The sequence below is a fragment of the Hippoglossus hippoglossus genome, chromosome 4, assembly GCF_009819705.1.
Source record: "Hippoglossus hippoglossus isolate fHipHip1 chromosome 4, fHipHip1.pri, whole genome shotgun sequence".
In the NCBI taxonomy this organism is placed as follows: domain Eukaryota; kingdom Metazoa; phylum Chordata; class Actinopteri; order Pleuronectiformes; family Pleuronectidae; genus Hippoglossus; species Hippoglossus hippoglossus.
In genome coordinates, this window is record NC_047154.1 from 19,616,855 (window position 1) to 19,644,439 (window position 27,585).

Below are 27,585 nucleotides of genomic sequence, written 5' to 3' on the forward strand. Positions count from 1 at the left end.
ACGATTAAACCGCCGCATCCCAGTTAATGTGGTTGTGTGAATGATGGATAATTAACATGCTGCGACACTGTCAGGTTCACAGCAGCGACAGGGAGACGGCCGCTGCTGCCCTGCGAGATGTCCGAGCCTCCCTCCTTAAGCAGGAAGATAAATCCCTCTCGCTGCTTGTCTGAGTAATTAGCATGGAGATTCCTCTTGACTCAACACAGCGACAGATGTGCACGGCCGTGATTAATCGGAGTCATTATGCCTCCCGCCCCCCTGTTTGCTCCAGGAATGGATCTGTTGCCCCTGCCTCTAATATTAACGGTCAAACTAAAGCAATTACAGATATTACAGGTCTACAGTTTATGTGTGAGGAAGTGTCGAGGACGGGGGGGGGGGGGGGGGGCACAGCGTCTCTGAACTAGCTCCATTTCAATGCAGCGCTGGTGTGTGTCACGATACCAGATGTGTCAGCGCACAGGTAGCTTTTAGTCTTTTGTTTCTTTTTGTGCAAATTTTCTCTATATGTAGACTGCATAACAATTATTAACTATTTATTTCTTAATTATAGAGTCACTTTCATTCTATGGTCAAAGGAACATATTATACTGATGCATTTTTTTCTGCTGCTTTTGTGTATTTATGGGATTGTCAGGGAGCAGATAACAGATCTGATCTTCAGGGATCATTGTTTTAAAATAAGATCAAGTTCATCCTGAAATCTGATTGGTAGTGATGAGTATGGAAACTGTCGAGTGTTGAAGCTGCTGTGTTTTGGCTCAGGTGAGAGTTCTCTGCAGTCTGTAACGATAAAAAATATGGAAAAGGGCAAAGAATAATTTCCTCTCTATTGTTCCACTTAAAGCAGCAGCCAAACATATGAAATCACACTCAAACAGGATTAGGATCAGGTCGACGCAAGGGCAGGGATTCACGTCTCTATTCTCTTCCGTGTGTATTGTTTTTGATATTGTTCATCACGAGGAACCACATTCATTTCTCTGATCCTTTGTATCTGGACTGAGTCAGTGGGCAGTGTACTCACATGGATGAGAAGTGCTTTACTCATCTCCTGTAGTGCTCAATCACGGCGCTGCTGCTGCACTGCTGCCAGATGGATCAGAAACCCTATTTGTTTTTGTGATTGCTTGCTGCTCAGACACACACGGTCCGTCACCCCACAACACACACTACTGTAGAAGAAAGGGGCTGAACAGTCTTTAGATTTGACCGTACAACAACAAAGAGCTAGGTTGAGGTTGAGAGGCATCGCCTTCCGACAGCCTCCCAGTGGCTCTCTGTCACTGAAGGTTCCAGAAAGACTCACAAATGTGTCCCCTTTAGACTCAAGCTGCTTTCAGACATGCACTCAGGTTTCCGAAATTTTTCTTGAAAATGAATTGTCAGAGTAAGCTGCCACAGACATTTCCCGGGAACTTTCCCTTGTCCCCTTGTAAAATGTTCGGAAAAAAGTGACAATACAGCAGGAAAATGTCCGTGTGAGCGAGTGGATGTGTTGATAACATTTCCAACACAAGACGGACGCAAAGAAATATCTTAGGATGAAGAAGAGGTGACACATAAAAGACGCAGATGAAAACAAGATTTGAGAGCTTTTGGTGATAAGAGTCGACGCTGGTCACAATATGCTGTAATAAAAAAAAAAGGATTTACACATCATATCCTGCCTCCTGAATGCTCAACCCCCCCTTCTCCTTAATGTTCTACACATTTACCTACTGTTGGAAACGTGTCTGACTTGGAAAATCTCATGCTGCGTTCATGACATATAATATATATAATAAAAGGCAAACTCTGGAAAATGAATAGACCAAATTTTTGGACAGTTCATGTCTGAAAAGGCACTTTTAAATACTTTTAAATAACCTCAAATCCTTTGAATTAAACTTTTAAGTTTAGACACAGTAGACGGCGCAGTGCAGAACACGGGGAGCAACTTCATTTTGAAGACAATGCCAGACAAAGACAGGAGAATTCATAATAATGAACACGTGCGTCCTCTGGTGTATAAAAAGCTCACAGTGACCCTCACACTGGAGAGACCGTGCTGGCTGATGATAACAATGAACTGGTTCTAGATACAGATTGCTTGTCGTGAGTGGGACGCCACAGGAGAGATAACACAAAGAGACGATGTCTCATCTCAGTCTGGTGACTCATTATTATTTTTCATTTCCTGTTTTTCTGGCATTCATGGTGTTGCTAATAAACTGTTATAGGCTGGGAAGCATTCGACCGGGGGCTCATAAGTAGCTGTGTAGGATAAGTGAGGGTGATGGGTCAGTCTATGTGCTGGAAAATAAAAGAACAGAGTTTGATTCCTGTCACAGATTAATAAACTGCGTTAACGTTGAGATACACAGCAAAATTTAAAAAGGCAAAAAAATCCTCACACTCTTTCTGCAGTTGTCTTCCATCGTGACTACACAGTATAACACGGTGCTCATTTTCATTCCTAAGAGCCCCTGTCTGTCCGGTCAGGCTATTATAGAGCTATTATCCCTGAATTATGCAAAATGTCCCATCGGAGGGGAACAATCATTTTCAAACTATTAATGAGGACACTTTTCAGTGTGAAATACAAAAAAAGAAAAGTAAGTGCACTTTTGAGTATTCTTACAAGGTCAAGAGTGAATTTTAATTTGAATGTGTTTTTAAAGCTCCAGACACTGATATTTTGTATTGAATTAATACAAAACTATCTGCAAAAGTAGTTATTTTACTATATTACTTTTGTTTCATGGTACGCAAATTAAATATACATTGTATATTTTTGGCCACTAGGGGTGACCGTGAGAAGCAGCATGGGATCATGGGAGTTGTTGTCTCCACCACAATTGACGATGTAAATCTAGCTGACGCGACTATGGCGGAGGAGGTAATGTACTTAAGTAAGTTATTCATGCTACGCAGCAAACGGAAATTAATAATTTCGATCCATTACGAGTAACCAATACAAGCAGATGAAGGAAAAGACTGAATAACTGGCTAACTAGCTAGTAGTGTGTTTTTCTTACGTCGTGGGTCGTTTGCCCCGGAATTTACGATGTAATTAAAAGGTGACCGAAATGAAACGTCCCATCACATTGGATAAAATTGGGGATTTCTCCGTGTTAGAACATTGTTGGAAATGTTTTGGATAATATCGTTTCACAAGTCAACAAAACACATAACATAACACTAGTTGTTTTTAGACATTTTAACGAAGAAGTTTAAAGATATGTTTTCTTTTCTTTGCTTCAGAAGTAATTATCGAAAGCCTGGAGTCAGAGTGAGCAGCATCTGCGGAACAATAATACGACTCGTCTACAGATAATAATTTGAAGTTTTTCATGATTCATATCAATCACGCTGAGCTTTTGAGAGAGAGATAGAGAGAGAGAGAGAGAGAGAGAGAGAGAGAGAGAGAGAGAGAGAGAGAGAGAGAGAGTCATTCATTGTTCTTTCACAGCAGGAGAGGCTGTGAAAAAAAAAGACAGGTCACCAGAGCACCATTAAGCATCACATCCTGAGTAAAATCAACAAACAAATTCATCAAGCGAGCAGCAACAGCAGAAAGGCCTGACTCTGGTTTTTTTGCCACAGCCGTCGGGTTTGCCGGGGAAATGAGTAAACACTGTCAATCCTACATGTGTCTGACTACCAGCTGTAGGCAAATGCACAGAGAGCAAGAAGGCAACAAACATCTATTTTAGATGGATGTGTCTTTATAACACAGCTAAGTTTGGAGTTTCAAGCAAACTGTTTTAAAATGTAGTTTGTGTCCGACTCACACTTCTTCTACATTAAATTAAATTAGAAAGGCACAAACCTCCGACAAGGCCGAGCAGTCCTACACATGATTGTCTAGTTCTTATGGTAAATTTGTTAAGAAAAAGGAACATAGAGGATTTAATTGTCCAACGTTAACCAACCAACCATCAAATCAACCAACCAAGAGACCAAACAACCAACCAATCAACCACCCAACAAACCAACCAACCAATTAATCAACCAACAAACCAACCAACCTATAATAAATTATAGAGAAGCAAATGGCTGCATATTCACCATTGGTCGCATCACATTTGTTATGAAATCATGGTAACAGGGTTGAAAAATGCCCCCAAAAAGACTGAACTCTGTGAATTAAACAAACTCAAGGGACATTTTTAGAGAAAAAGCTCTAGATTTAGGGAAATATGCTTATTTTAAAAGTAAAAAAAAGTCGATAACAGTTGAACTCTTTCTTGACCATAGTTGATTTATCCGCAATTGTCATGACATTATGTCAAGTATCATATTTCCAAATTGAAAAATGCTTGACATCGAGTTCAGGGTTTATCCTCCCAGTGTATTTTATTATATTAACCTTGCAACTGATGTTTTTTTTTTTTCAAGTATTGAAATATGATGTCACATTCATCCCATAACTGCTCGGTACCTCTGAGCAGCCTGACCTGCACCTGCTGCTGGTTCCAAGAAACAATTACGCCATACAACTACCCTAAAAGACTTGAAAGTGTTGTTTTTACATCAGTGCAAAGATAAAGATGAAGTAATAAAGATACATCATGAAAACTCGTTCACTTTAGAGTCACTGGTCCGCAGTTTCTGTCAGTTGTTGAACACAGTTATCTATTGAAAATAGCAGGCGTGAGTATCTAAGTCTGCGAATTGAGACACAACACTCGAAGCCGTATGCAATTGCTTCTCCTAATGTGTGCACACATTTGTTTAGACGTGTGTTTCAGCGTGACCACGACCCAAACACCCATAATTCTGATGGTAGAAAAGGGAAACTTGTTGCTCTTGTGAAAACCTTTGTTTGTGGGTTAAAATACGAAGTTGGAAGAACATGAATATATTGAGGAAGAAAGGAAGAAGGAGATTTTAAACTTTCGCACTACAGTGCTTTTCAGTAAGTTGAGCTTCTCAGTTGTAAAATAAATAAACCACATCTGATTTAAATTTTGATTGTGTTGCTCGGTTGTCGGCAAAGACAGATGCAGCCTGTTTGAAGAAGCTGAATGGACGATTACATTTTCACGACTCAAAACAGCGAGTGGTGCATCTTGTTGGTCCTACATCAAAAATCCTTTTAAGATGAGTCATATTTGTGTCATCAATCACACTTCATTGCTACATGAAGATGAGAAATCCTTCAGTGTTATTTTTCCAATGCAGCAGCTCATTGGTTTTGATTCTCCCAATATAACTGAGAGAATTGTGCATATATGTACTGTGTGGATATGTTATGTATTTGGATAGGTGGATGGATGGATGGATGGATGGATGGATGGATGGATGGATGGATGGATGGATGGATGAAGCTAACTGCTACTACAGCGAGTGTGCTCAGAGTTTTGTTTATCTCGGTTCCGACCTGTCATGTGTCTGAACAGTCCCCAGTGAACGACTAGCTGTTAGCGGCCTCCAGCCCCGATGAAAAACAAACTCAGAGAGCGAAGGTGTCTCCCTGGACCGCTGTGATCGTGTGCGGCTGACAGCGCGGAGGAGAGTACAAGCTGCTTCGTGTTTCCACCGTCAGCTTTTCAATAAACTGCGATGATAATAAATCAATGCCGCCACCAGAGTGAATGCTCATCCTCACCTTTTACAATTCTCCAGTCCTCTCCAAGGGAGTACCTGACAGAGTAGACTCTACGGATTGACTATAAAAACCATTGATCAGGCCATGATTGAGTGTGATGTGTGTAAAAGCACTGGCTCTACTGAGGAGAAATATACAACTGATCCAACAAGGTAGATATGAAAGAAGGGGAAGGCCACATGCAGCTCCAATGCACTTGCTTATACTTTTAATTCTTTAAAAGTCACTGTACTAGTTTCTTAACCAGCCATTTGAATACAGACATATAAAGTCTAATGAGGTTCTGTATAATTGAAACCAGAAATTAACTAAATACATGAGTTAAAAGAGCAATAATTAGCTTTTTAATGGTTCTAGGTTTTTGTCTAGTTATAGTCTTTTGGTAGAATATTTTAATTTTTACATGCAAATTATTTACTGAAGAACCACTAAAAAACATTATAGAAACTGTAAGGGCAGCCTAGAGCGCACTCCTCGCCCAACAGTCCCTAAAGTCAATCACACGCTCATAGTTATGAGTTCCCTAAACGTGCCATGTTTTTTTCATCATGATCCATCAATTATTTGTAGGGAAAATGTTGAATAACGCCCTATCTTGCAAAGATAAAGAAAGGGGGGGAAAAACATCCTGGATCTGCCCCCTGGTCCAGATCTGCACCAAAATTTGACGCGTTCTCCCCTGATCCATATCACATCATTCCACATCATTCCATTTTGCTAGTTTTGTGTAATTTTTATACAACCATTCTTATTCCCTTTGAAGAATAGAAGAATAAAAGATCCTCAACACAAAAGCTTTTGTCTGAGCGTGAAACCCGCGGGAACTAAAACAGGCAGAAAACATCAGGAGCCTTTAATTTTGCTGTGAGATCGTCTCCTCTGCAGCGGCGTTAAATCGACGGGTGAAACTTGATCAAAGCAGCAGCCACACACCTGCAGGTCAGCTCATGCAGCTCTATGTATTAAAAACCACTACATTAGCTTCCACTGATCATCCTTCAGCCAACTGCTCGTCCAGACTTGTTTTGTTTCTTTTCTTCATGTTTGATTACGTTCATTTTTCTGTCTTGAATGCCTTCTCCTCCTCCTCCTCCTCCTCCTCCTCCAATAACCCAGGAGGGATCCCTTTATGCCATTATCGCTGAAAAACAGATGGGCTCCATAGCAACAGGGGTAATCTTTCACCGACCTCGGAGTAACAAGTGCTATTCGAAGCGGGCCGTTCTGTTTCAAGTTGACCACTGGTCCTTTCTCAGCAGCAGCAGCAGCAGCAGCATCCACTTGGAACGTACGAACACTACAGATCCAAACAGCAAGGGAACATATTTTGCCTTAAAAGAAAATAAAGAAAAGTGGTAACTCCTCATAATTGTTAAGACGAGACTCTGGACGAGTTTCATCGAGCAAATCATCAACTAGGCTTAAAGACAGAAATGTTAGTAACAAACAGTATCATCATTTTTTAAAAAATGAATTGAAAATACTGTGATGTACTGACTCATTTCAACAAAATCTATTTTTAAACTATCATTTTACTGTGAAACTTAAGAGGCAATGGGATAAATCATGGCCATTTCTGATTTAGTCTGGGTTCTGTAAATGTTCAGCCCACCTGTATTGAGGGAGATCTACAGAACTGTGAGCAATCGCAAACACAAATCAGACAAAAAAAAAAAATTTGAGCCGTATGCAGGAGGAGAATAAACACGGTGGTGTTGCTGTCGGTGGCCATGAGGCCGAATGAATCACTGCTCTTACTCCTACCTACAGCTCAACCCCTTTTCATTTCCTATGCAGTCATCATCATTTGAAGCCGAGTCGTCGCTGTAGACGTCCCTCACGCTGGCAGATACTGCGTCAGGAGAGGACTGAGGGATGTGGTCCATTGTAGGAAGATGACATTGAGAGGGAAGGAAAACCTCGGTGGAGTTATTGTCAGGCCCATGCCACTCGGAAGAGGCTGATGTCAGAGAACCCGGGCCGTCCATTTTTATTTGTTTGTCTATCCATAATTTGTTCACACACACACACACACACACACACACACACACACACACACACACACACACACACACACACACACACACACACACACACACACACACACACACACACACACACACACACACACACACACACACACACACACGCACGCACACACACGCACACACACACGCTGCCAGATTCTCTACTGTCAGTCCATGTTCATGCTTCTCTTATATTATGAGTTTCATGCATTTATTCATGAAATGTGACGTCTACAGTAATCAGATTATGGATTTCCAATTTTTCATGGTGAAACTGACACAAAGGAATATCTCTGTCCCAATTATGATAACCTGCATATATTTAAACTGTAATTTAACTCTAAACAGCTCAATAGTGGATCTTTATTCTCTATTTTAACTTACAGTTTTGTCTTTCATCCATTCACACACATTCATACAGTGCATATATGTGAATGGCACAGCTGTCCGGGGCAACTTGGGGTTCGAAGACTGGGAAGACTGGGTTCGAACCAACAACCTTCTGAGGATGACATCTCCTACCTGAGCTACAGCCGCCCCCATGATGAATGAACTGGGTTTATTCTGTGTTATTCTTTACATTTCAGACCTTACTGCTCCATTTAAGGCTCATTCATGCTGCCTCTACATATGAAAAGAGAACTGTCTGTTTTAAATGATGTAACCGTTAAATGACGTATGTTTTTCAGTGGTACTGCTCCAGTTCGTCTGTTTTATCCGTGAGCTTTCAGAAGACCTGCACAAATACGGACACAATGAACCAAGAGTACGTATACTAATCCAACATTGATGATGAATGAGCCCTGACATTTTGCTCATATCTGGAATTCTTTATCGCTGGTAGTGACATCAGCCCTAAAGCAATTTATCTTTAACTTTAAAGTACATTTTTCTGTCCCCGTCTTCTTATTTCAACCCTGTGAGGTGAGATGAGCCGTGGTGCTTTCTTTTTTTATTGATTTCTTAGAGTCTCAAGAGCTGCTGAAGTGCAGTCGATTTGTGGCGATGCTTGTTGACAGCGAGCGTCGTTTGCGGCGCCGGGTTGAAATGACATTTTAATGCTTGTTTAAACCCGAATGCAGCCCATCACAAATATGGGTTATTGTGTTTTAAATTGGAGATTTTCCTCCGTCTTTCTAGACCGTCCACCAAATGTGGACGCTCAGAGTTTGTCGCCAACACGTTGTATTGGAAAATAATGATGCGATATTAGGATGAGCAGCGTTTCCCTCGATTCGTGTTAAGATGGAAAGAGTTGAAATGATCAAAACACTGAATCTCTACACACAAACCCTGGATGATAATGTCCCATAAAATGAGTTTTCATTAAAAATGATAAATTTAAGGTTCATGACTCATCTCTCTCCTGTTCTCTCTCTTTATGTTATTTCCCTACCGCTCTCTTCCAAATGTTAAACGCATCCACAATCTCGGACCACGGCTGTTTCGACAAATAACAAACAAAAGAGGTGAGACACAAACCCCGATTCATTGAGGTAGAGAAAAGAGTAGGAGATGACACAGTGAAACAGAGGGAGGCCAGAGCTCTTCATCAGCCTGATGGATGAGGTGTTCAGGGTGTTTCATTGTAAGCTAAACATCGCTCCCACCTCCTCCATCATCATCATCCCTCACCAGCATATGACCCAGGAACAGGCAGCCTCAGCAGGAGACACCCACTCAATCCCTGTGTTTTACTCAATCAATGTTATTTCACAGGCTTTTTAATCCAAAACAACCTCCCAGCGCAGCACTGTGATTAAATCAACAGCCCTCTTTCATTATGATACTTGTGGGAATCTGATTCATTGCAACAATTGATAGAAAACTCAGTAAGTGCATGTTTTCTGAACTTGCAATAACCTGCATGAAACGGGACTCATTTTCCAAGAGAGCATTTTCTCATTTTCCAAGAAAGCAAACCAAACACAAGTTGCTCACTGAGGAACACAGAGCAGGTCAACAACAGCATGAAAATGTAAAGTGAACCAGAGCCTTCTGCCATGTTGACACAACACGTGATGAGAATGTTCCCTAGGATACAGGTTCATGGGTGCAAGTTACAGACATTTTCACCAGCAGCCATTGTCTCAGTGCTTCTCAGAGTGCACTGAGGGCTAATTGGAGCAGGGGCAAACTGGCGAGGATGACAGACGCCAAGCGGCTCACTGGGAATCTGGGGCTGATCGACACCAACGAGCTCCGCGGAGACTCTGCGACGCACGACGAGCCCTCCTCAAACACACCGAGCTCAGTTTGTAAACACACAAACATGTTTCTGCAGACGCACGATAGACAAACGTTCTTGAAATTGTGAACAAAGCATCCACAGCTATCCAACAACTGAAAACACAGTGTAGTCTATGTGATGATGTGAATATATTTGATCTGACTTGGATGCTTCTTAAAGCAACGTTTAAGGGGAATTCTCTGAGTAGGGGGTTACAGTAATCGACACCTTTTCTAAATATGCCTTGAAAAACAGATTCATCAGAAGCTTCTGGGTCCTATCTGTCATTTAATGTATTCTTCATTAAGTTTCATTAAAAAACAATGACTGTACACAATCTGCTGCATGTCCAGGGATCCATTTCAGGAAAAACAGGGCGGAGTTGGCAGTTTATAGCGACATGAAAGTTAGTGTCGTCTATTTCGATGGTCAAGTTGGAAGGAGTTTGCAGAGTTTGTAGTCAATTATAGTTTTAAAACCACTTTTTAAAATCCCTAAATAAAAGTACTGCTGTGGTGTTTATTATGTTACTGTATGTTTATTAATTTTAATTACACAGACTTATTAATTTATACTGTTCTATCTTTACTGCCTTGTCAGACTTTGACATATATAAATGTTCATACCAGTCTAACTTAATTATACAAATGTCTATTTATAACGTGTAATTAACTAATAATAAATTGTGAAAATAGCCTTGTACATATAAAGTCTTGTACATAATAAAGTCATCAATTAATTAGCTGATATCAATTAATATCAGATGAGTCTGTTATAAAAAAAATACAGGTTTTGGACTTTTTCCTCCACACTGAAATGTGAACGATGAATCCGATTGACCCTGTGGTCAGTTCAGACTCCTGAGCCGGGGGAGGTGTTACCGTTTCAGAGAGAAGGGCCAGGACATGCGGGGTTTCTTCAGCCCGGGTCGCAGCTTCTCCAGGGTCCGGTTGCGGCACAGGTAGCGCTCGTTGTCCGAGTTGAAGCGCTGTTTGATCCGTATGTGAGTCCGGGGCTGTCGCCACAGATGTTTGGGCGGCTTCGCGAGTCCCGCTCCTTCTCTGCTCAGCGTGGTACACTCCATTTTCTACTTTCTTTGTCTTTTCTTGGGTTTTTTTTTGTGGAATCGAAGCGGTTAAAAGGAAGACGCGGGAGAGACGCGTGGACAGCGACGAGAGGAGGAAACCGTGCGCTTCACGCTGCGTAACGGCGCACAGAGAGCGGCATGGTGCTGCGCTGCTGTCCACGAGCCGGAGTGCTGAAGCCCCTGTCTGCCTCTCTCACACCCCCCTCTCTCGGTCTCATCCCTCTCTCAGTCACACCTCCCTCCCTCTCTCATCCCTCCTCTTCTCATCCTTCCTCTAACTGCTCTCTGTCTCATCCCTCTCTCTCTCTCCGTCTTCACCCTTGACTGTTCCCCTGCTTCCTCCATCTGTCTCTGTCTGATGCCAAACTGACAACCACACCAGTAAAAAAAAAAAAATAATAATAATAATAATGTTTTTCACTTGGCTGTTGTTTTTGCATGTTTTTGCATGTTCTCCTCATGTCAAAATGTCAAAATTTCCTGTATACAGGTGTGAACAGGGGCGTAGCAACAGGGGCCCCCGAGCTGAGAGGGGGCCGATGAAAACGGCTAATCCCCTGTCACCAAAATTTTGTGAGAACCCACTCAAATTCTATGATCACCTGTACAGGAGTCTGCAACAACATGGTTGAAAACCCCCTAACGAGACCACATGGCACTAGCTCTCTGCCAAAAGCTACATAAGGCTTGGTTGAAGACTAGAATGTCTATATCATGTGTGATGTGGTCTGTGGTCCCTTTTGCTTTGGGCCCCAAAGTCCCTTCGAGCACTTCTGGATGTGATTGGTGGTTTGTCCTGCGATACACTGAGGGTTTGTTCAGCGTGTACCCCGCCTCTCGCCCAGTGTCAGCAGGGATGGGCTCCAGCTCCCCCCCATGACCCAGAAAGGATAAGCGATATCCTGGAGCTAATGGATGGCTGTTTTAACTCTTTACTCTGGCATCATACCATGGCTTTACTTAACTTTTATGTCATCTACTATCTGGTCAAAATACCACATTCCCTGCAGCTTCAGGCATCTGAAATGTGAACTGTGAGCTTCTTCGTAGTCAGTTGAAGTATTTTGTGGTCATTTTCAGTCTCCCTGTGATTGTTTTGAGTCTCTTTCATCAGTTTGCGACTTTTTATAGTTCTTTAATTTGGTTTTCCACTAAGAACTGATTCACTTCAAACAGACACTATGATCCATGAGTTTCTCATCCATGAGTGAACCGAAGACAAACACTAAACATATCAAATATTAGCCTACACAGTTTGACGAGATAGATCTCATTATATATTTGAAAGCCTGTTCGTACGTTTGTTCTCTTGCTTTGCATAACTGATGAACAAGCTGGTGCATCAGTGGGACACACATGTTGCACGTGATGATGTGGATTCCACCTCTCAAAAGTCACATTCATGAAGTTGTGCTTCATTAGCATGACAGGAAAGCAACATAGCCTCCTACAAGTTACTGTGCGTCACCAAACCTGCTTGTGTTTATCAGCCTGACAGAAAAATCTGGGCCATATCATTAGCTAACAAGATGTATCCCCCCCAAAAAATATATATCATTATTGTTAGAATTCACCCCCTCGATCATTATTGTCTGGTCAACACACACACACAATGTTTCTAAAGCATATAGACATGTGTTAAAGAGGAATAAGAGATGCAGTCATGTATACAACAAAGAGATATACACACACACACACACACACACACACACACACACACACACACACACACACACACACACACACACACACACACACACACACACACACACACACACACACACACACACACACACACACACACACACACACACACCTTTGACCTGACAGTGACAGGTCCTGTTGCTGCAATTACCAGGTATTTTTTAAACGGAAGTCAGTTTTCATTATCACCTGGAACCACCAAACCCCCCCTTCTTTGTGTGTGTGTGAAATGCGCTAAGAGAGAGAGAGAGAGAGAGAGAGAGAGAGAGAGAGAGAGAGAGAGAGAGAGAGAAAGAAAATGAAGAAAGAAAGACAATTAAGATAGAAAGAAAGAATGAGGGATTCTGTTGCCACAAACAAGACCAAATTGGATTTTCACTTGATTGATCAACCAAATATCCTGCTGACTGCACCAGAGACACACACCAGAATAACAACAACCAGATGAATTGCAACAACAAAAACAAAGGGAGGTTCCCACTTTTTTTTTTAATGAAATGCTGCATCAACTTCAACGGGCAGAATTTAAAGCATATGACTCTACCTCCGTCAAAGGCTAACGCCGCCGTGTTAAAGGTTCAGTGTGTAGAATTTAGTGACATCTAGTGGTAAAGTTGCATGTTGAAAACCCCCTCACCTCACCCTCCTCTTCCAAACATGAAAGAGAACCTGTGGAAACCTTCAGTTGTCATAAAAACTCAAAGGGTGTTTAGTTTGTCCAGTTTAGACGAATGTAAAAAACATGGCGGCCTCCGTTGAGAGGACCTGCTCCAGATGTAAATATAAAGTATTTAAATATAAAAGACCCATTCTCGGGAAAAACGAAACATCAATTCTAACAATTTAGATGAAACCCACTAGTGAAAACATCACTAGGATTATTTTAGATCCTTTTCACCTGAACACCTGAACATTTAAAGAATGAGGAGAAAAAATCCTGGATCCACCTATTTTTTTCTAGAGCCGCTTCAAAATATAATGGGTGCTTCCTGTCACCACTCAATAGAGCACATACACACGGAGTCACACACACAGGACCCCATGAAACACTCTGCACCTCCTGAGCTCCTATGCATAGAGCTAAGGAGGAAATAAAGAAAGTAGGAGAAAGACAGAAAAAAGCAAAAAGAAGAAGTGTGTATATGTGACACTGACCGGTGTTCATCACGGCTGGCCAACGCTCTGCTGTACAACACCTCCAGTCGCTCCAGCGGCAGCACATGGGCTGCAGACAGCCGCCGGGTGTCACACGGGTGCTCCTGGCTGGAATGTCGTCGGTGCAATGGAGGCAGCAGCAGGGGGCCAGAGAAACGCCGCCGCACTGCCTGGTTGACCACGGGGAGAGATTCCCGCCGAGGCTGCAGAACAAGAGACGTGGGGGAAGAACATGAGTGTCCAGAACTTCAGTGTTAACAACGTATGAGACATCAAGACATTTTATTGGCGGCCTGCAGCCTTTAAAACAAAGAGTATGAGAATAGACACAACAATTTGAAATAAGCAAGTGCTCTGTACACGTTATAAATACTCCCATTAGTTTAATGCAGCCGTTCTGCAATGTATCAAAATACTGAAGATTATAATATTCAGTTTTTATTAAAACTATTTGGAAAAGATTTAGCTTTATTGTCGTGTTTTTTGATTGTATTGTAACCAACCTTACACAATGTCCTGTATATGAATTGTAAATCTTACAGCATACTGTTGATCATTATAAATTTGATTCATATGACAATTAAAGTAAATAACAACACAAATTACTCAAAGATCCATAAATAAAACATCAGAGACGAGATTTTAATGTGCAGAAATAATGAAATATCATCTAATCGCTTACAATTACCACATCACTGCTGAAGCATGAATATATTACGAATAGCTCAATGATATATTTTTCCCGCCATAGCAAACAGAATGTAAAAAAATAATTTTGCTGTGGCAAATAGAGAATAGTTTGAAAATGAATCAATGTGTATTAGTCCGGGGACATGTGGCATCTGCCCGATCTGCCCTGTGGGTATTGTAGGCGCAGCACAAACACTTTTCACATCTGACACTAAGTAAGTAGTTTGTTTGTCTCCTTCCCTGAGCAATAAATTAGCTTTTTTTTTTACATGTTCTCCTTGCAAATCCATCTATTACCCACTGATGCTTTCTAATGGAGCAGCTCCGAGAGACAACAGGTGGACAGACAGCAGCTTTGTGTGGTTGACAAACAACCGAGTGTGTGTGTGTGTGTGTGTGTGTGTGTGTGTGTGTGTGTGTGTGTGTGTGTGTGTGTGTGTGTGTGTGTGTGTGTGTAAGTGTTTTTCTATGGTTGTGAGGACCAATTTGGATTTAAAAACATAATTGTGACGTTGTGAGAACACACTTGTGTTAATGGTCAGGGTTAGAATTAGATTTAGCTCAGGATTAGCAATGAGGTCGGAATTAGGAGTTTAGTTAAGATTAGAATAAGGTGCTAGGGAATGCACTTCGTCAACTACATTCAGTAGAGTTCATACTTCTCCTAATGCCCAACAGGTCCCTTATGAAACCACATCTAAAGTCACTAGATGTGGATTTTATCTGAAAACATAACATCCCTGGCAGAGGTAATCAGAGTCCTCACAACTGTAGAAAGACAAACATGTGTAAATGCTTAACAGTCTGTATTTATAAAGCACCTTTCTACGTCAAGGGCAGTTTGGGGTTCAGTTTCTTGCCCAAGGACACATCAGAATGCCAGGGATCAAACCACCGAGCTGCTAGTTAGTAGACAACCCTCTCCTGAGCCACATCCACCTCGCACTTGTGTGAGCTTGTGTGTCAACAACATAACTAAGGCGACTTTTTCCATTTAAAAAGTGTCAAAAACATTGAAGCAGCCAAGAGAACAAGAATCTAAAATCCATGTCCGTGGTGGCCGAGGCTTCTGAGCCAGGTGACAACACCTGCGTCTCTTTGTAATTTGGGCTTCAGCAGAGTTGAAGGAGCAGCCGGACACCTCGTGCTTCAGTGACAGCTGATGGATATTGATCTGCACGTCCGAGAAGCTGCAACAGCAACTCTCATCTCCCCGACTGGTGCTGCCAAGCGTCAAAAAGCAAACATGCCTGGCAGGCCTATACCGTCACCACATCTGTTATCTCAGACAGTCTTTGTCTCCGCTGCTATTGAATATCGACTTTTTCTTCCTGTGGATCTACAGATTCTGAAAGATTGGTTTTCTTTCATCCATTGCACTTTTGATTGTTTTCTCCCACTCGGTACAAACAGAGGACTTTCACCCATGCATTTCATATATATATATATATATATATATATATATATAAAAATGTTAACTTGGAATCGTTGACCCAACATAAGCACTTTGTAAAATGTGTTTTTTATTTATACCTGATTCAAAAACAGACCTTTACAGACTCTCTCCCCTGATACAAATCAAATCTATGAAACCAGCTCTGATAAAACACACAGTCATACGGGCAGACCTGCTGCTGCATCTCCAGCTCTCTCTGATGAAACTGCACTCTCCAAGAATTGAGTGTTCAAATCCCCCGTGTATCTGGCCTCAGCTCAGCAGAACAAATGGACCTTGAGTTGTGGCCAAGAAAGAACTGACGACATCCAGCCAGTTGGAGAAAAGCTCAAGACTCGTTCTCAGGAACACCAGGGGCCATTTTCACAAAGATCCCGAGAACAGTCTCAGAAACCGAGAGATGAGACTGAAAGTGAACGAATGAAACCTTTACCTTAGTGAGGAGGTGTAAGTGACATTGTTGATATATGTCACATTTTTAATAAGTTTGATCGGTTGATCACATAAGATGGAAATATCTTTAAAGACATAGAATGGACAGTGAAATCAATGACCTATTTTATACAGTGAAAATGTGAGTAAATTGTTAATCATATACTTGTTGCCTGTTCAGAGTTTTATCAATTAGCTTACTTTTATTTTGGAAATTTGGGTTTTAAGTTTCATTCATCTTCATTTAATATTAACATGAATGTGAGTGTGAATGGTTGTTTGTCTGTATGTTGGCCCAGCGAGACACTGGGGACCCGGTTCAGGTTGTATCCCGCTTCTCGTCCAGTGTCAGCTGATTGGCTCCAGCCCCCCCGCAAAAGGTACAAGAGGTACAGATAATGGATGGATATCAACAGAGGAGATATGGCTCCACTTTTACCAGTCTCTGTTATTACTGGTCAGGCAGTCCTATAATCAGCCATCTAAATTCCTCCCGGAGCAACTCTTTGTACTGGGAAACGTTGTGAAAAGGACCCTTGTTTTCTGCACTTTCTATCTGCTGGACTCACACAGTGATCCATCGAACCTTATTGTGATGTGACATGTGCTGATGAGCGATGTTGATGAGTTTGCTCACAGTCAGAGAGAATTCACTTGCTGTACTGCAGCATGTTCACATGCACTCAGGAAACCAGACTGCTCAGAGAAATCAGGTTATGCAAACTTGGATTTACATGCAACCGGTCAGTACTCACATTTCTCCTCTTCCAACCAACTTGATTTTGGAAGCATTATTTACACTGTGTGTGTGTGTGTGTGTGTGTGTGTGTGTGTGTGTGTGTGTGTGTGTGTGTGTGTGTGTGTGTGTGTGTGTGTGTGTGTTAGAAAGGACAAACTCTGTAGTGAGATCACACCTTTTTCCTCACAAAAAGAAGGTGGCTGAAATTGTCAAGTGCTCAGAAGTGGAATCTTAGACGTGTTAGTTTCAGCTTCAGTCTGGATTTGGATGAAATTATTTTAAAGACACAGAGTCAATCAGACAATCAGCTGTTCTGCCCATCAGAAGTCTTTGACTTTTTACATGTACACATCTGTATGATGAGGAGACGTCCTGTTACAGGAGAAGAGAGCTACTGAAACCTAGAAAATGTGGTTTCTCTGAACCTCTGCCCTGATTTCATGAACTGAGCTTCTATGAAAAAACAGCTTTCTAGAGACAACCAACTGTAACCTGGTTATCTAACGTCATTTGGGTCGACACATACCATATACGAGGAGGAGGTAACTAAGTTATTCTTTCATACTGTGGCAGCTGTGGCTCGGTGGATAGTGTTTGTCATCCACTAACTGCAGGGTTGGCAGTTCACACCCCAGCTCTACTTCTCCATGTGTCAGTGTCCTTGAGAGACCCCAATTAGCTCCCTCTAATGGTAGCTCAACCACCATCTCAGATTGGTCATAAACCCTGCCTCCTCTATGTTAGTGGATGGGACAGGGACCAAATTAAAAAGTACATGCCAAATTAAAGTTCTCAAAGATGGTTATTTAATACAGTTCTAATCACGCTGATGTTAGTTCTGTGTTTGTTTAATTTAGTTATTTGATGCTATAAAAGCACACTTACATTTTAAATAGGTGAATGGCAAATGGCAAATTGTAAAGTAACTCATAAAGTGCAATTAAATACCATTTATCCTGCTAACTGTGGCACAGAAAATCTTTCATTTAATTTTTTTAAAGTCATCAACACTGGATTTGTAATAAAACTAAATGCAACAGCCAGTAATATCACTATAGTTTCTTCTGTATTTCCAGTAGCTGTTGATCTTGCGCTGGTCTGCTACCGTCCTTATGCATTTTGGAGCGAGAACATTTCATCTATAACAGCAAATTAAACTTCATTTACAGAAACAGCTGCTTGGTTTGAGTTTTTTTTTTTCGCTGAACAACACATGTTCCTCCAGCCTATATAGCAGCAGAGAGGAAGCAGCTGGCTGTGAAATCACCTGGCTGGTCTCCCGCCATGCTGCACGCAGGAAGTGAGAATGAGATGGAGGCAGTGAGGCTGGCGTGTGATCAGATGGGACGGCAGATTCTCAGCAGGCCGCCGCCTCGCATCCTCGTCACACGTTTCTCCATTAATCAAGCACTGCCCTGCATTAATTCTTATGACTCACACTCCCCCCCCCCCCCCAAGCTCCTGTCGTGTTGTCAAAACCTCAACTGTGTCAGTGCTCAAGTCACTGAGGTTGAGGCTCATCTGAGCTCAGTGCAAGACACAAGCATGTGTAATGTCACCGTGACATCAATACAACACAGTCATTACATAAACACTAAACTATCCAGTAGCAGCATTTCATTCTGGTGTGTTTTCTGTTTGTGGATAAATATCTCAATTCCTGTTTTATGTCTGATTTATTCCAGTATGATTACTTTGATTATTTTCCTGTCAGTCTGAGTCTCTGAGCCGCACATCTGCCCAGATGTTGAACAGCAAGAGCATGAGAAAGAATTCAAAATTGACACTTCTAACTGGTTCAGACTGCCTGGCTGCATAAGAGGAGCCGACAGTGATGAAGAGGTGAATGAAATGTGGGCAATGGGGCAAATATCCACCATGAGGATTTAATGGAGTTTCAAGGACTGAATACTCAATTTTCAAAACAAGTAGGCTACACTGACTATAAATCCACTAAATGTGACACAATAAATAAAGAGGGGGTTTAAGAAATGAGCAATTTTCTAAATGACCTAGATATAATTGGAAATGATCTCAATCACTAACATTTTCTTTGAACTGCATAGTGTGCCACAGAAAGTATTGAGTGCTGCTATAATTAAAATACTTTGGACCTTTCCCGAGCTTTGCAGTTGTGCGTTGTCTATTTTAAATAGCTGGGAGGAATTCTATATTGCAGGGAAAAATAATAAGAAAATTCTGCCACGAGCAAAACTGTTAAAATCAAGAGCTGCGAGTTCTTATTGCAGCCTGTGCAAAATTCAAGCCGCCACCTTTAGACTTCATCTAAAATGGATGAGTCACCCCATGTGAGAATACAGCAGGAAAATTCACAGCCTGTTCGAAAAAAACGGGAAGAATACAAAGAAGTCAGGATGAAAAACAGTCATACGTGTCGAAGACGCTAAGGAAGATGTTAACTTGGAAAGCCAATGAGGTTCGAGAGATATGGCGATAAGTGCAGACGCCGAAATACTCAAACACGTTGCAGGGACGGAAAGAGATTTAGGTCTGTATATATATATATATGTATACATCATGTCACGCACTACCCAGACGCCACCCTTTTACGAGGATGATCCAGAAATGTTCCTGTTTTTGTGGACACGTTGATCCAGACCGTCTCCTGTTGCTTTCTTCATATGTGAAAGACAAACTATAAAAAAAAATGTCCCAACGCAATTGTTCATAGTGTTCATAGCATCATCTGAAAACAGCTTGTGTAACATTATCAGTCAGAGCAGGTCTGATTGTTTACTGATGTATTGTGCTGTGTGTCATCTGTTGCAGTAAATACAGATTTAGTTTAATTGTAGCATCTCATGCAAGTCATGTTCTTAATTTTGTTTTTATTAGATTTCCATATTTATTTGTCATCTTGAGTTTATGACTTGACGATTAATTTTCTCTCTGTCTCTCTCTGCTCACTTTTGCAAATTAGCTGATTACTCTGTTGTGTAAGTGCAGCAGTCGCTCTCTACCGCAGTCAATCAAAGCTCTTATGTAATTAGACAGATGCTTGCAATCCGAGTCTAGAAACCTTCCACTGATCCCCGTCACTGTCCGACAGATAAACACATTGCCTTTGGAATTCTGACATTTGAGCTCAGATGCAAAAAACTATTTGATGGTGTCAGAGGGCGTTTTCACCTGCACAGACGAGCGAGCTGATTAACATTCATGGCCTGTGTGTCGTCTGTTAGTGATTGGATTAGTAGCTGAAGCCCGCCTGCAGCACTCACTGCAGTTTTCTCTGACACATTCTGGTGAAAATACAGAGTGAAAGACCAGTGAGAGATAATCTGACTGTGAAGGCTTCCTGTGATTCGAGGATGCGGTACCCGATAATAAGTGTGTGTGTGTGTGTGTGTGTGTGTGTGTGTGTGTGTGTGTGTGTGTGTGTGTGTGTGTGTGTGTGTGTGTGTGTGTGTGTGTGTGTGTGTGTGTGTGTGTGTGTGTGTGTCAACAGTAGCAGCCTAGACATATTGCCCATAGCCCAACATGTATAACACAGCAGGTATTCCACAATCCACTGGGCTTCCGTCTGCTTCACACAGCATGTACACACACACATACACACACACGTTTGCGCAGCTATCCTTATTAGGACTTTGCACTGACTCCCATTCGTTGTGGACACCCTAACTGAAATCCCTAACCTTAACCAATGAATGTCTAACCCTGACCCTGAAGTAAAAAATTAATACACACACACACACACACCTCAATCATTACCACATGCCTAACCCTAATCTAAATCTAATTCTAACCTTAAAGGGATAGTTCACTGAAAAATGAAAATTCACCCATTATCTACTCACCACTATGCCGATGGAGGTGTTTGAGTCCACAAAACACTTTAGGAGTTTCAGGGGTAAACAGTCCACCCACCCCTCTGTTGGCATAGTGGTGTGTAGATAATGAGTGAATTTTCATTTTTCTCTGAACTATCCCGTTAAGTCGCACACGCACGCACGCACGCACGCACGCACGCACACACAAGCTCTGGCCGTAAACAGTCGATGATGTACTAATAGAAGACGAAAGCATTTTAATCAGGACACGTCGATCCTCCATGAACCCATGAGTGCAATCAAAGCCGCTGCTGTTTTCTTAATTGGGAAAATTAACATGAATTAATCAGAACTGAGGGAGAGGGAGAGGGAGAGAGAGAGAGAGAGAGAGAGAGAGAGAGAGAGAGAAGCTAGATGAAGCTCCCCGCTGTGTCTGCGCTGTGTGTGAGTGTGATCAGCAGACAGGCAGAGGAAGCAAAGCTGTAACATTCACCTGTATGATCAGTATAATGACGCCCGGGAGTGTATGATTAGCGTCAGTCCATAAATACAACCAGTCTCCAATCAGCCCCGTGGCTCTCACCCCACCCTGCCTCTCTGTCGGTGCCCTGATTGCCTCTGCAGGCACACAGAGGCTGGAGGATTTCATGAACACTGGACTTTTTCAAAAAGGAGCACTCCTTTTTGAAAAAGCAGCCGGGGAGAGAAGCTGTGGGGGGGGTTGTGGTCACGTTCCTCCGCACAGCTTCTGTCTGTGGTGATAAATATGATGGTGAGAAGCAGAAAACACCATCAGCAGTCAAGAGTAAAACAACCTTCAGTCGTCTGTCGGGTTTATATATATTTGGTTGATTAGACAATTTTTAATATTTTTTTTATTTTTAATATTTTTTTCCAACCAATTTTTTCCCCACAAATTTAAATGTCTTTAAATACACTTTAACATGAATCCGACATATTGTAGCGAACGGATAAATGGAGGCAGAAGACGTTATCTTTCAGTCAGCAATGCACACATTCAGCGACACACAATAATAAAAACATGAATATATGAACCTGTGTATTATTTGAATAGCTTAGTATTGAATGCACAATAACAGGGTAGCTATGTTTATACATGGCACTACGCCCAGTTTAATATAAACCCCACTATTTTATACAATATATATAGTAGGGGGTCCCTGCTCCATCTCTCCGTCAGTTTGGGGTCCTTGGCCTGAAAAACGTTGAAGACCCCTGCTCTAGATTGTTTCACCTCGTTCACCTTGACTCTCTGACTGTGTCCGCGTGGTGTTGGTCCTGAGCACGAGGCTTTTTCACTAAAAACAGCTGTGGTTGAAAACAAGTTGAGCAGTGAGAGTAACTATAACAGTTACAGGTCGAACAGCAAAGACAAAAGTTCCATGGGGGAGCTGCAGGTGTAGGTGATAATTGCTTGTAGAGCTGTTTTCAAATATAAAGTCCAGGTTATGTCCAGGAAGTTTCTCTTTTCACATATAACGAACGTTACAGGAGATTGTCCAACACCACCACAACCTCTCGAATCTCATCGTCTCTCCGATTTGACATCGGCTTGGTCTTCTTCTACATGTGTGGCACCTCTTTTGTTTTTGATATTTGCATTTTGTTTTAGTCTTTTACATCTCGTGTTAAAAACCTCATCAACACATCCACTCGCTCGCAGAGAATTCCCCAGACATTTTCCTGCTCTATTCTCACATGGACTCACTCGGACATTCTCTGGAATTTTCACTAGGGGGCTGCAAAGGAAAACTGCGAAGCAAGTCCACAGCAACTGCCTCAGACATTTGCCTCCTCACAAACAGCCCCTCTGAATAATTTCAGGAGAGTATCTGGCGTTCATGATGGAAGCAGCTTGAGTTTACCCCTCATAGTTTGAAACAAAGTGCAAGAACCTCCATGTGCAATATAGTTTTTAATAGCTAGTTATTAAAGTTATATATTAGTTATTTAGGCACAGTCTTTATCTTCCAACTAAAACTAACAAAAATCTAATATTAATAGTATATCAAGTATTTTAGAGCAAACCTAATGTAAACCAAGCTTAATAAAGGAATGTTATTATCTGAGCTTGTCAGGAGCCCAGTTGGTGACTTGCCTGAGGCTGAATGTGTTTGATTCATATTCATATCCAATAAACCTGAGGAAATTCAATTGTGTCCTTGTTGCCTAACCTCGCTGACAAATTTACCAAAACAGCAATGAAGCCAGCTCAGCCTGAGACATCATTTTAAAACACGTTTATCTTCTCAACAAACTTACAACTGATGTGATGTGTCCTTGTGTCCTTATTCACTGAGAACAAAGCCCTGAAGTAAAGATAAAACTTTTACGGCCGTGAGGTGATCCAAGTTCAAAACCAAGTCATCATCTGACGCACAGCGGCAGAATCACACTGAGGTTTGGATCTTACGTCCGACTTATCACCAAAGTAAACTACAGACTTGATAAGGCAGGTAGAGGGTGTGTGTGTGTGTGTGTGTGTGTGTGTGTGTGTGTGTGTGTGTGTGTGTGTGTGTGTGTGTGTGTGTGTGTGTGAGAGTAGAAGCCATGAATCTTATTTACCTCAAGCCAAGACATTGATGAGGTTTGTTGTTGCGCCAACTGAAAGAAAGATGAAACGACAAAATGAGACGGCTTTAAAATGACATTAATCACTAAATAAATGAAAATAACAACAACAAAAATAATCATCACCCTTTTACAAATCCCAAGTTGTTAAACACACATTATGTAACTCAAATATCTTACTTTGTTCACTACATTTTAAACAGGGATGATTTCAGCCTCTGATCATCCCTGGTTCTAACAATCATGATGACAGAATTAAGGTCGTAGTGCAGCACACATACGAACATACTCGAAGCATCAGCTGTAAACTTGTGAAGAGGAAAGACAACTAGAGATGAAGAGAAATGTTCTGTTTTAACTCAAATGAATCTTCCACCGCTGCCATTAAAAACAAATGTTCCTGCTCGAAACCAGAATCACTTCAAACCTTTACTTTGACGAGCTGAGGGTTCGAACTTGTGCATCACATTAAATATGAGGAAAAAATACATCATAAGCAGAATATTAGAATATTCATCCCAAAAACGTATAAAGAAGAAAAATTGTGTAATAGGTGGATAAAAACTAAAAAAATTAATGACTAGGACTCGTCTCTGAAGTGTTCATGTGACTCATCAACACCACCAGGCGCTGCCATGTGCTGAGTGATGGTGGATGAATGTTCGAGTGAGCCAGAGGCACCAAAAAGACTCAGCAAGCCTTTTTCTCCAGGACATGATGAAGCACTTTTATTACTTTTGATGAACAGATTTGTTTCATTTTCAAGTCACGCATGCAGAGAGCTCAGCTCACACAGGCTGTAGCGAAGCAGCGGCAAAACTAAATAAAAGTGTAATACAGAGAAATAAATATTATTACATGTGTTATAAATCATTAAGTGTTTCTTTTTCACTTGTTTGTATAATTTCTATTTTGTTTTTATTTACATGTTGGAAATAAATACAAAGTGAAAAAGAGGAGACGTGGACGTTCTTTAACGATTCCTATGAGCGATAATATGGCAAATGAACTGTTTAAGACCACACTCAGTACAACGCAGTCAAATCCAACTGTCCTGTAATAACTCCCACATTAACGACAGCTATAATGTGCAGTTTCTTCAGTTTAAACTCTTTAAACTCGCTGATTCCACTGGAACTGAATTCAAAGGCATTCTGAAATTGAGTCCCAACAGGAAACCAGTGAGCATCTGTAGATGTTTTCATGTTTTTCAGTTTATGACATGAAGAGTGAAAATGAAGAGTGAAAATCTAGAGTGAAGATCTGGGTCAGCGTTATTATGTCTGATAACATTTATCACTGCTGATGATTTACATGTAGTAGGACTCATAAATAACTTAAGCTGTGTGTGACGCTTATTGTCGATTTTTATGTAGCTACATAAAAATGAAAAGCATTTCACATAAAGCATCACATGAGACATTTCAGCGCAACAGAACTATAAAAAGTTAATTAATACATTTTATAAAATAGAAGCTTATTAAAATAGCAGTCTCTCTGTTTTGAGGAGTCTGATCACCGAAAGATAAAAACTGAAATGAAAATGTATCATGTTTCCTTTTGTCATTCAGTGAATTTACTTCTACAGCTCGACAGATAATGATTTCTGGAAGCCGATGCTACTACTGATATTAGGGAGGAAAAGATTTGTGTTAAAATATATTATTTGAAATATAAATGCTTCGTAATAAGTTGTTATCAAACTCATATGATAAAGAAATGTATAATTGAGGCTTGATATTTTTAACCATAAACGTTATTATTATAATGACTTATTATTATTACTATAAATAAAAAGAAAACATAAATATATAGCCTCAATTGGGAAAATATTAAAGATAAATCTTTTTCGCATTGTTTATGATTAGTTTTCATATTAAATCATTTTCACCAGTCAACTGATAAATCCGTGTGTCTCTACCAGCTGCTACGACCTCAGTCTCCAGGCACTATATTCCCACGTTTATCAGTTTCATTAAAAACAGTCTAACATCACCACTGTTCTTTCCATGTCCTGCAGTCCTGTACGTCACACATGCTGCTCCTCACTCTCCTGCTGCTCCTGTAACTCAACATGTACGTCTCCATGGAGGAGCAGCCTGTGCTCACTGAACCGACTGTAAACAGAAGCTGCTGCTCACATGCGGGTGGGCAGATCCTACACAGCTCGTCTGAGGTTCCTCATGTGAGACAATATAGAAGATTACATGACACATTAAATGTTCGGGGGATGTGGTGTTAACACAGACGGTTTCACAAAAGGAAAGTGCACACAATACACAATACTCTATAAATCTAAACAGGAAACTCCAATTAACAACAGTAACACAGTTTGGTGTTCTCTCCAATGCGAGCGTGACAGTCACTTGAAAAGATCCATAGTTTGATGTGTATTTAAGAAGGGTGAACACACACTTTGCTTCAGGGCTTTACAGGCCAAAGAAATGCTGTGTTGTGTGTTCTGTGCTGAAAGAACAAAGAAGCAAAAGGAGCAGATTCCAGGTATTCTTCAAGTAGTTCTACAGAATATTGTATTTTCTATTTGCCTTCGAGGAACTGCAGTTTAATGCAAACAACTCGTTTTATTATCACAACGAAAATATTGTGGTTCACTTCCATTCAGCTGCTTCCAGTTTTTTTAAGAGTGGTATTGTTCATGTTGATCTCATGGGACACTTAAAAGGTCCAGTGTGTAAGATTTAGGTGAAAGGGATTTATTGGTAGATATTGAATATAAAATAATCCTATGATGTTTTTACTAGTGTGTTTCATCTAAATTGTACAAATTTTAGTTTTCTTTACCCTTTATATGTGTTTTTTACAGTAGCCCAGACTGGACAAACTAAACACCTTTTGAGTTTTTATGACAACTGAAGGTTACCACAGGTTCTCTGTCATGTTTGGAGGAGCTGCAACATGCAACTTCACCAATAGATATCACTGAATCCTACACACTGAACCTTTAAGAACAGAACCATTATAAATGCGATTACCAGTGCTGTCCCTGTTGGAAGTATCCACTGGTTCTGGAAAAGCTTTTTCACTTTCTGTTTTCTCATTGCAGACAAAATGTATTCAACATTAAGTCTCTGCGGAACAGAAGTAGCTTGTAAGTGAAGTATTTGAATATATAGGCACTGCTTAGTTTAAAGAGGGATTTGAATATCATTGTGTAATTAAAAGAGGATGTTTTTGAGGGATAACTAAGAAGAGATAACCTGTAGTTTTGGGTTATCAACACCGGTTTTAATTATTTCTTTTTTTAGAAATCATGTTTCGCCCATTGTTTTAGCGAGGCAGATGGTAAAAATGACATTATACCCTTGTCGCATTGAATTCACACTGGTTCATTGTTCATTTTGTGAACAACACACAGCGGCAGCGGCACATTGTTTTCTCAAAATCTTAATCCTCAGTGTCCACCGGTGAAAGAATGTCAGTCTCTGTGATAGGATCTTCTGTGCATGGCCACTTGAGGAGAGGCAGCGAGCTTCTCTCCCCTGACTGCAACTCACAAAAGGTGAGTTTCATGCAGATCTGAGTTAAAATGCTCAAACTCTGAGTCATGTAACTTCGTGAGAGAAATGAAAAATGTGACTTTTACATCCAGACCCACTCATAAAAACCTCCTCCTACTTATGACAAACTATCTCCTCTGTAAAAGGCCCATTACTGACGTATCACAGTTAGAGGATTGTGCAGCCTTGGCAGAAGAATAACTTTCTACACAGTATGAATCCTCCATTAAATCTCCCTGCATTCTTCATGTCTTTTGCCTCAAAGAAAAGACATTGGTCTTTCAGGTTTTTCTTTGTGTCTGGGAGCTCCCTGCCTCCTGACAAGCTTCACCACAGGCTGCCAGACTTTTGAGTTTTGATCCCAGCTCTTCCGGGCTTGAAAGATGCTTTTTGACAGTGTCGGCGCAGCAACGATACTCTTGTATTTGGGTGAATTTCTTTTTAAAGGCAATCCAGCACTTCTCACAATAATGACAGCCTTTCTTTTCTCTCTGTAGAGAGCTGACGTTTAGGGTGTTACTGCCGACTTCCTCGTGTTCAACCAAAGGAAGAAATCTTTCTG

At 41.1% G+C, this 27,585-nt stretch overlaps 1 protein-coding gene across 3 annotated transcripts in view; it reads right to left on the bottom strand.

The window, feature by feature from the left end:
- LOC117760623 (cAMP-specific 3',5'-cyclic phosphodiesterase 4D-like) overlaps positions 1 to 27,585 on the bottom strand; it is a 91,745-nt gene that overhangs the window by 59,843 nt on the left and 4,317 nt on the right. The window contains exons 2-3 of one of the 3 annotated variants that reach the window (XM_034583783.1): positions 23,500 to 23,538; positions 13,803 to 14,005 (exon numbers count right to left, since the gene is read on the bottom strand). In XM_034583783.1, the coding sequence (XP_034439674.1) occupies positions 13,803 to 14,005; positions 23,500 to 23,514 (218 nt within the window). In that variant the 5' untranslated portion in view covers positions 23,515 to 23,538. Of the gene's footprint in view, positions 1 to 10,737; positions 11,176 to 13,802; positions 14,006 to 23,499; positions 23,539 to 27,585 lie in introns of those variants that run through there. The other 2 variants (XM_034583784.1, XM_034583786.1) reach the window with 2 other exon arrangements.